General features: G+C 42.7%; 1 protein-coding gene across 1 annotated transcript; it reads right to left on the bottom strand.

The window, feature by feature from the left end:
- Positions 1–6,073: 6,073 nt before the first annotated feature.
- Positions 6,074–6,986, bottom strand: LOC138902997 (uncharacterized). Its single transcript, XM_070190906.1, has 2 exons — positions 6,244–6,986; positions 6,074–6,188 (listed from the first exon to the last, which is right to left on the bottom strand). Exons 1-2 carry the CDS (start codon positions 6,984–6,986, stop codon positions 6,074–6,076), a joined length of 858 nt encoding a protein of 285 aa, XP_070047007.1.
- Positions 6,987–12,334: the final 5,348 nt, after the last annotated feature.

Genomic DNA, 12,334 nt, shown 5'->3' on the forward strand with positions numbered 1-12,334 from the left:
TACTGAATTAAACATTGACTAATACAAAAATAAAATAAAGAAGCTACAAAGCAAGCTACTGCAAGCATAATGAATATACATAATGAGGGAGGAAAATAGAAAATATATACATCAATAGAGAGAGAAAGAGGAGAATCTATACATGATAAAAAGAACTAGGAAAATGTTATCAATTATTACAAACCAAATGTCAAATCATCCAAATATCAAATAAACTCTACCCCCCAAATAAAAGTAAGCATTGTCCCCAATCCTTAACAAAATAAGAATAAAGAAGGGTAAGAGTGAACAGGATTCCCTATGTGGCTGTGTCCATAGCAGCGTCACCGCCCTCAGTCTCATCTAACTGGATCTCATCATCCTCGGCTCTAGGAGTAACTGGGTGGGTGAACATCTGGCGCACCGCCTCAGCAGTGTCGGCAGCCAGGTCTGGCTCCTCAGACTGGCCAGCTGGTGCCACTGGTGCTGATGGATCTGCTAGTGCTATTGGATCTGTCTCCATCAGCATATCAAATGGAAGGTCCCCAATGGCTGCTATCTTGGTGACCTCTCTCCTCAGGTTGTCTAATGATTTCTTGGATGCCTGGGATTTCTTTATCTTCTTTACATGCTTCCCAAGCTCCTCAATCACTTATCCATGTGCTACTAAAGTGTTCATGATGGTTTGCTGATTCTCCAAAATCTTCTTCAATGTATCCTCCACTGTTGGAGGAATCTGGAGTATCGGGGTGGATGACTGTGCTATAACAACACTGGATAAGTCAGACAGCTTTGCATTAGCTGTCTGCATCTAATTGTTGAGGCTCGCCAGTGTCTGGGAGACTCGCATCGCAGATAGTGGATGAGTGGGCATAGGCAACGACCTTAAAGTCGAGGTGGAGGGAACTGATGCTGAAGGCTCTGAAGAAGGAGGTGGAGGCATGGCATTTGCACTGGTAGAAGGCACTGCTGAAGTAGAAGGCATGTCTGCTGACTCTGCAGCTACCATCGAAGGCTCATCAGACTGGCCTACGGTAGTAGTCGGTTGACCCTTTTTCTTTGGGTTTCCACCACCAATTAAATAATACCATGAGAAGGGCTTCTTCGACCGCACCTTAGTATCAAAATCCCTCGGTTCCACCCCCGCATCCGTAAAGTACTCAGTGATAGTGTTGGTATACGGGTAGGAGGTGTCACCTTTCCTGGCGACGAAAGACATATTGGCCGACATCATGGCACCCACATTGATTGGGTACCTGGCCATGATAGAGGAAACTAGCACTGCCAGAGGAATTGGAAGATTTGTCTTATTCTGGCACAGGTCTAGTCTGCTGCATACGAATGTCTGCCATCCCTTTGCCTCGATGTTTAGAGTGTTCCTGTGAATAGGAACCCCTGATGTGATCCATGGTGGTGGTGGTCCCGGAGCTGCCAGAATCTCAGCTAGCCATGGGTGAGCTCCATCACTCATAGCCAGCTTTTCCAAATATTGCACTGGCTCAACATCCTCAAACCCCAAGTAGGTGTTCAAGGTGTTCTGATCAAACCTCACTTTCAGGTTCCTCACTTTTGTCACGTTGATCCCCTTCTTTATGTATGCCACATTGGCATAAAATTCCCGGACCAAGTACTCTCTGGAATCTATCACACTCTTAGTGAACCATGTCCACCCTTTCCGCTCACGGAACTGCCTTGACACCGCCACATTGTATTTATCAAGGTCTTTCAACAAGAATTGACGCTCAAGAGTGAGCGATCTTGACGGCCACCACTCTCTGAAACTAGAGAAGGCTGCAAGACTGACGAACCTATCTTCCCAAAATTCTTTCTTCTTCGGCCTCTCAAGGCCGGCTACTCTGGTATCACCCCCTCGACCATCATCCGGGAGATCATCAATATCTATTATGGTAGCAGGTGCATTGGGGACATATATGGATGGAGGTTCTGAAGCCTGACTGTTACCTTCCGAACCCTCAGAAGTGCTCTCAGAAGAGGAAGGCTCGTTTCTATGTTGGTATCTGTCCTTAGGCAGATGTGGTTGTGATTGCACAGTAGGATGCTCTTGCACTGAGTCTCCCTCTGATGCTTCCGAAGACGGGGCATATGAACTTGATTCGGAGGGTTCCGGCTGTTTACTTCGGCCTGCTATGACTTTCTTACTGATTACTCTTTGGAGGGCGATGGGTAAAGTGCTTTTGCCTCTGCCTCTGGAAGGTTCACCCCTCCCCTTTAATGTATCACCACGACCACGGGATCTAACTATTTTCTGCAATAACAGTAGCAGGAGTCAGTTCTAATTCAAGTGCAAATAATCAGAAGTTCACAGAACAAAACAGTTTGCAGGGTATGGAAGTGTGGTCCGCACAATTGCAAGTGCGACAGCAGGTCTGGTTGTGCAGACCGCACAATTTTAAAGTGCAGCCGCACAATGGGCACCTGAAAATGGCAACTCTCTGAAGACAGAGAATGCCCTGATCGCATAATTTCAAGTGCAGTCCGCACAATGTTACTTCACCAAAGCCCTAATCTATACTTCTGCGGACCGCATAATTCCTTGTGCGGCCGCACATTTCAAAACTTAATCAGGCAGAGTTCTTAGGATTTCAATTTTATTCATAAATTGGACATTGTAGTAGCACTTAAACATGAAAAACCAAATACTCATTCCCTAAATAGCAACTAGGAGTTTACCCAACACAATTCACACCCCACATAGATATGAAATAGACAAATGGTCTAAAATAACTAACAAATTGTAAACTAAATTAAGAAAATTGAAGAATCCTAGAAATATTTTGAACATACCAGTAATGAAGTGGTGTTAAGGAGTGATCACAGATGCTCAATTGAGTGACAGATGATTGAATCAGTTGTGTGCAAGATTTTAGCCTTTGTTTTAATTTCTCAGAGATTGGAAAGTTTCAACAGTAGCATTAGGGCTACTATTTATACTAACCGGTTTTGGCTAAGGGTTCAAGAGACGAGTGCGGCTGCAGAATTTCATTTGCGGTTCGCACTCTACTACCTGTTGTTCAAGTTCCCTTCGTTGATCTACGATCCGTATAATTAGCTGCGCAACCGGAGATGTTCATGTGGTCCGCAGATTTCCTTGTGCGGCCGCACTTTGGCCATTTCTCTGACAAACAAACTTCATAGAGTTTGCATTTTCACATCTCAAATTGTCGGCCGCAGTTGACTTCTGATATAACATTCAAAATTGTGCGGTCCGCACAATACATGTGCGGTTCGCACTTTTTCCATACTTAGCCAATTTTTCTAAGCACAGTTCCTGCAACACACTTCAAAACCAGTTAGCACAAAATAAGACATATCTAAAGAAAAAGAAACATGGGTTGCCTCCCAAGAAGCGCCTGATTTAACGTCGCGGCACGACGCAGATTACCATCATTTGAAATGAATTGCCGCCACGATGTGGCCATCGCCAACTTTTCCCAGATAATGCTTCACCCGGTGACCATTGACTCTAAACACCTCATCATTTTATTCTTCAAGTCCAAAGCACCAAAGGGTGTCACACACACAACCTCAAACTGGCCACTCCATTTAGACTTTAACTTTTTGGGAAACATCCGTAACCGTGAATTGAACAACAATACAAGATCACCCTCTTTAAACTCTTTGTTCCAAATGCACTTGTCATAAAGATATTTCATCTTCTCTTTGTATAAGGACGAACTTGTGTATGCATGATACCAGAACTCATCCAACTCGTTCAAATATGCCACCCTTAAGTTGGCAGCGACATCCCACTCAAGATTCAATTCTTTAAAGCCCACATGACTTTGTGCTCTAGTTCCACCGGAAGATGACAAGCTTTTCCGAACATCAACCGATATGGAGACATTCCGATAGGTGTTTTGTAAGCCGACCTATAAGCCCATACAACATCATCAAGCTTCTTGGACCGATCCGTCTGGTTAACATTCACTATTTTGGAGAAAATACTCTTTATCTCCCGGTTGGAGACTTCCACTTAATCGCTTGCTTGTGGATGATAGGGAGTTGTGACTTTATGAGTGACACCATAATTGGTGAGTAAGGTGTCGAAAGCTTTGTTGCAAAAATGCAATCCTCCATCACTTATGATAGCCCTTGGAGTACCAAATCTTGTGAAAATATTTTTCTTCAAAAACGCCACCAATCTTCTCGCTTCATTGTTGGGTAGAGCAACGACCTCAACCCATTTGGACACATAATCAACTGCGACCAAGATGTAGGTGTTTCCACAAGAACTCACAAAAGGACCCATGAAGTCAATACCCCACAGATCGAAAATATCAATCTCCAAAATGGTTGTGAGGGCCATTTCATTTTTCTTTGAGATTCCACCTGCCATTTGACATTCATCACAACGCTTGACTAGATCACTTGCATCCTTGTAAAGGGTGGGCCAATAGAAACTGCAATTTAGCACTTTGGCCGTAGTTCTTGTTCCACCAAGGTGACCACCATATGGCGAAGAATGACAGGCCCCAAGAATTTCAACTTGTTCCTCCTCCGGTATACATCTTCTAATCACTCCATCTGTACAAATCCGGAAATGGTACGGTTCATCCCAATAATAGTCTTGAAAATCCCGTTTGAGCTTCTTCCTTTAGTTTGAAGAGAACTCATTCGGGATGATACCATTTACAAGGAAATTTGCTAGATCCGCGAACCATGGCACCTTTTTCATTGAAATAGCCAAGAGTTACTCAACGGGGAAGGAGTCATTGATTTCAAGGCCATCATGCGGCCTCCCCTCCTTCTCCAAACGAGACAAGTGGTCCGCCACTTGGTTTTCACTTCCTTTGCGATCTTGGATGTCAATATCAAACTCTTGCAATAAAAGTACCCATCTCATCAACCGGGCTTTGGAATATTTCTTGCTCATAAGATAGCGAAGTGTCACATGATCCGTGTGGATAATGACTTTTGCACCCATCAAGTACGGGCGAAACTTCTCCATAGCAAAGACAATGGAAAGGAGCTCTTTCTCCATGACGGTGTAGTTGACTTGGGCACTATTAATGGTCTTACTAGCATAGTAGACCGGATGAAAAATCATGTTGATGCGTTGCCCCAAAACAGCCCCTACCTCTACATCACTTACATCGCACATGAGCTCAAAAGGAACACTCCAATTTGGAGCGGTAATAATGGAACTAGTAGTCAACTTGAGCTTTAACAATTCAAAGGCTTTCATGCAATCATCATTGAAGTGGAACTTAGCATCTTTCTCCAAAAGCTTGCATAACGAGTTCACTACTCTAGAGAAATCCTTGATGAAACGTCGGTAAAATCCTGCGTGACCTAAGAAACTCCGCACGCCTTTCACTAAAGTTGGAGGTGAAAGTTTAGAAATTACCTCAATCTTTTCCTTGTCGACTTCAATTCCATTCTTTGAGATCTTGTGGCCAAGGAAAATGCCTTCCTCGACCATGAAATGACATTTATCCCAATTGAGCACTAAGTTTGTTTCTTCACATCTTGCCAACACTTTATCCAAGTTTGCGAGACAATCATCAAAAGAATTCCCGACCACCGAGAAGTCATCCATGAAGACTTCAAGGTAATCCTCCACCATGTCTGTGAAGATCACCAGCATACACCTTTGAAAAGTCGTTGGTGCATTGTACAACCCAAATGGCATCCGCTTGAAGGCAAAAGTACCATAAGGACATGTAAAGGTAGTCTTCTCTTGATCCTCCGTAGCAATAAGAATTTGGTTGGAGCTGGAATACCCATCAAGAAAACAATAGAAAGCACGGCCGACCAATCTATCAAGCATTTGATCTAGGAAGGGAAGTGGAAAATGGTCCTTCTTTATGACTTTGTTGAGCTTACGATAGTCCATACACACTCTCTACCCGGTCACCGTTCTTGTAGGAATCAACTCATTCTTATCATTGGTGACCACCATCATGCCTCATTCTTTGGGACACATTGAACCGGAGAAGTCCACGAACTATCGGAATTGGGATAGATAACCCCGGTATCCAACCACTTGATGATCTCCTTTTTGACAACTTATTGCATGGCTTCGTTGAGTCTCCTTTGATGTTCAATATATGGTTTAAAACCTTCCTCCAAGTTAATCTTGTGCATGCAAAATGTAAGGCTTATCCCCTAAATATCTGCCAATGTCCATCCAATAGCTTTCTTCCTCTTTTGTAGCACCGCCAATGTAGAGTCTACCTGCATGTTGTCTAACAAGAGGAAAGAATAAATGGTAAAGTAGAAGAAGGGCCAAGAAATTCATACCGAAGATGTGGAGGCAATGGCTTCAACTCCAATATAGGAGGCTCCTCGATCGAGGGCTTTGTTGGAGGAGTTGTCCTATTTTCAAGATCCAAGGATAACTTGCGGGACTCATAAGTGTACGACCCCATTCCTTGCAACGAGTTCACACATTCCATGAAGCCATCCATTTTGTCATAATCAAAGTTGAGCAAGACGGCCTCCAATGTATCATCAACATTCATCACAACACTTGTTTTGTCTACAATCACATCGGTCACCAAGTCTACGAAAGAACACACCTCTTTGCTATTAGGTTGCCGCATGGACTTACACACATGGAAAACCACTTTTTCATTACCAACCCAGAAGGTAAGTTCTCCGGCTTCAACATCAACTAGATCCTTCCACGTAGCAAGGAAAGGTCTACCAAGAATAATTGGCACCTCATAATCAACCTCACAATCAAGAATAACAAAATTCGTCGGAAGAATGAATTTATCAACACGAACCAATACATCTTCAATCACTCCTGATGGTCTCTTTATGGTACGATCGGCCATTTGTAATCTCATAGATGTGGGTCTTGGTTGCCCAATTCCCAAAGTCTTGAAAACCGAATAGGGCATCAAATTGATACTTGCCCCAAGATCATAAAGAGCTTTTGCAAACTCTGCACTCCCAATGGTACAAGTAATCGTGAAAGCGCCAGGATCCTTAAACTTGGGAGCCATTGAATTCACAATTTCACTCACTTGATGAGTCATTTTTATAGTTTTAAAATTCACAGATCACTTCTTTGTCACTAAATCCTTCATAAACTTTGCATAATCGGGCATTTGTTGCAAGGCTTCAATCAATGAAACATTGATAGATAGGCTCTTCATCATGTCAATGAACTTTTTGAATTGATTCTCGCCATTTTTATTGGAAAGCCTTTGAGGATATGGAGGAGGAGGACTAGGCATTGGTGCCTTATCCTTTTGCACTACCGATTACGGTATGTCAACAATGTGATCCCTATACGGGTTCACTTCCTCTTGAGCTTCCTCCACATTGTCATCAATATTAATCCGCCCTTCCTCATTTGCTTTCACCACATTATCCGGGATCTCATCTTCTTGAATCACTTGTTCATCATCCATAAGCTTCCGTTGATTCAAGGTGGGTTCATCCCCACCTTTTTCACTCCTTGTATTAATGGCCATGGCATGTCCCGTATTGTTTCCACCCTTTGGGTTCACCACCGTGTCACTTGGTAGTGCCCCCTTAGGATGAGTATTTAGGGCTTAAGATATTTACCCTATTTGGACTTCCAAGTTTCGGATAGATGTATTGTGAGAGGCAAGTTGGGCATCGAAGTCGACATTTTTCTCCATCATTTGCTTAAACATATTTTCAATTCGTCTCATCTTTTTGTTGGAAGAATTTGGACCATGGGAAGGATAAGGAGGCGGGTTGCTAGGTTGTTGATACATCGGGGGCTTTGAAAACCCGACCCTCGATTGCCTTGATTATTGTTCCATCCCCCTTGGTTGTTGTCTCCCCAACATCCTTGATTATTGCCACTCCAATTGCCTTGGTTATTACCACCACTCCAATTTCCTCTATTATTGTTACTATTACAATTCCCTTGAGTGTTGCCACCATTCCAATTACCTTGGTTGTTAGAATTCCAATTTTCTTGATTACCTTGAGGTCGCCATTGTTATTGAGTCGAGCCTTGAGAGTTGTTTTTTCGCCCTTGAAAGTTGTTCACATATTGCACTTCCTCATCTTGTTCATTGTAAGATTCATCTTGATCAAACCAACTATGTTCTTGCACATAATTCTTTGCACTTTTGGACCTTTGGGCCTTCTTTTGTTCACCATCATACTAACTCCCTCCATGGCATTGACTTGCTTAGTATTTTGCACTTGTGGAAGTTTAGCTTTGGCTAATTGATTCATTGTGGTGGTCAACTCGGCAATGGCTTACCCATGGTCATGCAATTCTTTATGTAGGTGAATCACGTTCTGATCACCTTGAGGAACATTTGCTCTACTTTGCCATGCCGAATAAATATCCGCCATTTCATATAAAATCTCACAAGCTTCCGCATACGGCGTTGTCATGAAATTTCCCCCGACAAGTTGATTAACCACGCAATGATTGGTAGTATTGATCCCCCGATAGAAATTTTGTTGAATCATAGCCTCCATCATGTTATTATTTGGGAACTATTTGACCATAGTTCGGTATCTCTCCCATATTTCATGCAACGGCTCATTGGGCTCTTGTTTGAATGCTAGATTCTCGTCTCTAAGAATAGCCATATGCCCGAGAGAAAAGCACTTGGAAATAAATTTCTCTGCCAATTCATCCCATGTATGGATGGAGCGATTTGGCAATCTTTCTAGCCAATCCAAGGCTTTCCCCCATAGAGAGAAAGGAAATAGCCTCAACCTTAAAGCATCCTCAGAGACGTTTGTCTGTTTACTCCCCCAACAAGTGTCCACAAACCCCTTCAAGTGTTTATATGCATTTTGACTCAGAGCCCCGGTGAAGAATCCTCGTTGCTCTAACAATGTGAGCATTACATTCGTGATTTGAACGTTGCCCGCCCTAATGCGGGGCGGGACAATGGAACTTGCATACCCTTTATTCGAAAACACCCGGTGTGGAGCCGCTCTTGGTGGAGGTGGAGGTGGAACTGAGACGTTGTCTTGAGGTACTCGGCCTCTTCTATTTGCTTGAGGTTCAAGAGAAACCTCTTCAACTTGGTCATCTTCAACGTCCACATCCCCCAAAGGCATGTTTCCGAGTTGATCGTTGTTGTTTGCCACTATGGTACCTATAATTGATTCACACAAATCAGTAACAAGGAAGGAAAAGAAGACAATTCACACAAAAACCAAATATATAGTTAAATCTTTTTTTAGCTCCCCGGCAACGGCACCAAAAATTGATCTCATCCAAGTTCACACTTCAATTCAAGGTTATGAAATGGTCAATTGCAATAGTAATACCCAACAAGGAGTGGGAGTCGAATTCCACAGGGAGCTATACATGGGATTTAAGAGTATAAATTGTAGTGTATGAATATGAACTATCTCAAATTACACTTCCACAAATTGATGCTTGTTCTATGTCTATTCAAAGTTAAGATTACAAGATTAAGTAATGAAACTAAGAAATTGTTTTTGTTGTTATTTTTCAAATACTGTAAAAGACCTAGGGCTATGACCTTACCTAGGTATTTTCCTAACGGGTTGTAAACTTTAAAGCTTGTTTTATTGGTCGGGGTGTATTATAGCTATCAACACTTGAGTACCTACTCAATACCTCTCGGTCAGAGAGTGCCTTTGTCCAAATTGGCTTTCTCATGTCCAAATGGGTGTTAAACAAAACGGTTGATACAAAGCTCAAGTCGGGTTTTACTATCTCTAGATTGAATCCTTTAATTGGGACTATCAATCTCTTAATTCATCCCAATTTCTTATTAGCTAAATTTTCTTAGACTAAGTGTCTCTTTCTCAAGTAGAGACCAAGTCAAATAGGCATGAACTAATATTTGCCACCATTAATTCTACAACTAAAAGCACGAAGAAGGCTAAATAATAAATACCTAACCATAAACAAGCAATAAATCAAACACCCATTAAGTTTACACTCTAGGGTTGGGTCACAACCCTAGTAAAAATCTAGCTACTCATGTTTAAGACGGAAGAAATAGAAGAAGAAATGATAATTAAACCCATATTGATAATTAAAATAAAGAAATTTATGTTTAAAAAGCTCAAAATGGCAAAAACTACTAAAGAGAGTAAATAAAAATGGCTATTGTAGCTGGTGATGTCAAAAACTTGACCTAAAAAAGTGAAACTCTTCTATTTATACAGAGCTAAAAATTTCGGACAAAAATACCCTTTCGGAGATTCTGCGGCCGCACAACTCCATGTGCGATCCGCACTTTGCTTCAACCTGACAGGATTGGAATCTTGCGGCCACACAATTCTGAACCGCGACCGCATCTCTCTCTTTCAGCGATCCGCACATTTCTGAGTGCGGCCGTACATGGCTCTTTTACGGTCCGCACAGTAATTGTGCGGTCCGCACTTTCGTTGAACTTGATATATAGGTTCTCTATGCTTTTTCTCTTGCCTAGATTATGCGGTTGCACTTCTCACAGATCTCTGATAAGTTCTTCTGCACAATCTACGGCCGCAGATGATGTTCTGCGGTCCGCACTTTAAGCTTATGTGTCTGTTTTTGTCCTTGAGTTCAGATCACTCCTTCTTGAGTTGGATTTCATATTAGAGGCTCATTTTCTAATATTCCTGCAATTAAGCATATGCCATCAGTTTTCAGGAACACAATTAAACGCTTTTGGACTAAAACGAAAGCTAAAAGGCTCTAATAAGTACTCAAAATCCCCATTTATCAGCCCCCTCCTGGCGGGACAAGGTAACGTACAATTTCTCTTGGTTTTAACTGACTATTTATCGAAATGGGTGGAAGCAAGAGCATTCGACCTAATACGCGAATAGGAAGTGATCGCCTTCATATAGAAAAACATCATATGTTGTTTTGATCTCCGCAAAGAAATCAGTTGCGACAACGGACCTCAATTTGCAGGAAAGAAGGTCGCTGACCTTTTTGAAAAATGGCCCATCAAAATAATATTGTCAACACCTTACCACCCCACGGGCAACGGGCAAGCAGAGTCCTCCAATAAGTCAATACTGAACATCATGAAGAAGAAGCTCGAAGACGCCAAGAGACTCTGGACGAAAATATTACCAGAAGTACTCTAGGCCTACTGAACAATGACAAAAATAAGTACAGGGGAAACGCCATACTCATTAGTCTATGGGACTGATGCAGTAATACCAGTCGAGGTCGGGGAGCCTAGCCTAAGATGCTTCCGTAAAAGCGGACCCCAGAACGATGACAGTAGAAGGCAAGAACTCAACGAAGTTGTGGAACAAAGAGAGATGGCCTACGTGAGAATGGTTACCCAAAAGCAACAAGAAGAACGCTACTATAACAAAAGAGCAAAGATCAGGCCACTTAAAGTCGGGGACTACGTGCTTAAAGCTAAAACAAGAGAAAGCAAAGATCCACGGGAAGGCAAACTAGGAACAAACTGGGACGGCCCCTGCAAAATCATGGTAGCAGCAAGCAAAGGGTCATTCATACTAGAAGCAGTGGAAGGAAAGCGATTACCAAACAACTGTAACATTACACACCTCAAGTACTTCAAATTTTAAAGGATGAGGTCCCCAAAGTCGCACTCTTTTTCCCTCACTTGAGTTTTGTCCCAATTGGGTTTTCTCGAGGAGGTTTTTAATGAGGAGATGACGAGGATACTTCAGGAGTGAAGCGCGCACAGACGAAGACACTGGACGACTAGTTCATTGCTCGATCTCTTACTATTTTTCCATTTTGACCAATGAAGGGACTAGATAGACCGGGAAATAACTGCAAAAGCAGAAGTGCGGGAGGAGGATGGCTGAGCCAATAACTGCGCCTTCTCGGCCTCGAGAGCAGCAACTCAATCACTAAGGACCGAATCCTCTCTTTCCAGCTCCCCTATCTGCTCAGAACAACTCCGCCTTCTCTAAACCCACTGCCTTCTCAGTGACCTCACTACTCAGAGTGACCACTTTGAATTGACACTCCTCGAGCTCGGCGCGCAATGAGACCACTTGGGCTTGAAGGTCGGCACATCTGGCCTCGATCCCCCTGCTCACCTAGAGCTCCTCTTCTTTGTCCCTCAACGCCCCCTCGAGAACGTTGCATTTTCCAATGACCTTCATCAATTCATCATCCTTCTCCTTTAGTTCACCTCGGAGAGCCTGGAAAGTACCGCTTCTACCGAACCGCATACAGATCTCGTTTATCACGGTATTCACGATATTTTCGCTCCATCTTTAGGAAAATAGCCTTACGCCTCTCTTCTTGTCGGGAACTCTCGATCTCCAAAATCATGGTCTGAAAGAAAGACAAAACAAGTAAGAACAAAACTAGACTCGACATAAAAAACGAAGAAAGATCAAAAGGCTTACCCTAAGAGCGAGGGCGGTTATACTCCTCGACAAAGTGGCATCCTCTAGCTTCTTAAGGGTTTTA

This window comes from Nicotiana tomentosiformis, chromosome 12 (assembly GCF_000390325.3).
Source record: "Nicotiana tomentosiformis chromosome 12, ASM39032v3, whole genome shotgun sequence".
NCBI lineage: Eukaryota > Viridiplantae > Streptophyta > Magnoliopsida > Solanales > Solanaceae > Nicotiana > Nicotiana tomentosiformis.

What these genes read in the sequence shown, in the direction of transcription:
- LOC138902997 (XM_070190906.1), bottom strand. Translation starts at nt 6,986, where the DNA reads ATGACTCATCAAGTGAGTGAAATTGTGAATTCAATGGCTCCCAAGTTT. An exon ending in CCATTGCCTCCACATCTTCG is followed by an intron (nt 6,189 to 6,243) that starts GTATGAATTTCT and finishes TCCTCTTGTTAG; the next exon opens with ACAACATGCAGGTAGACTCT.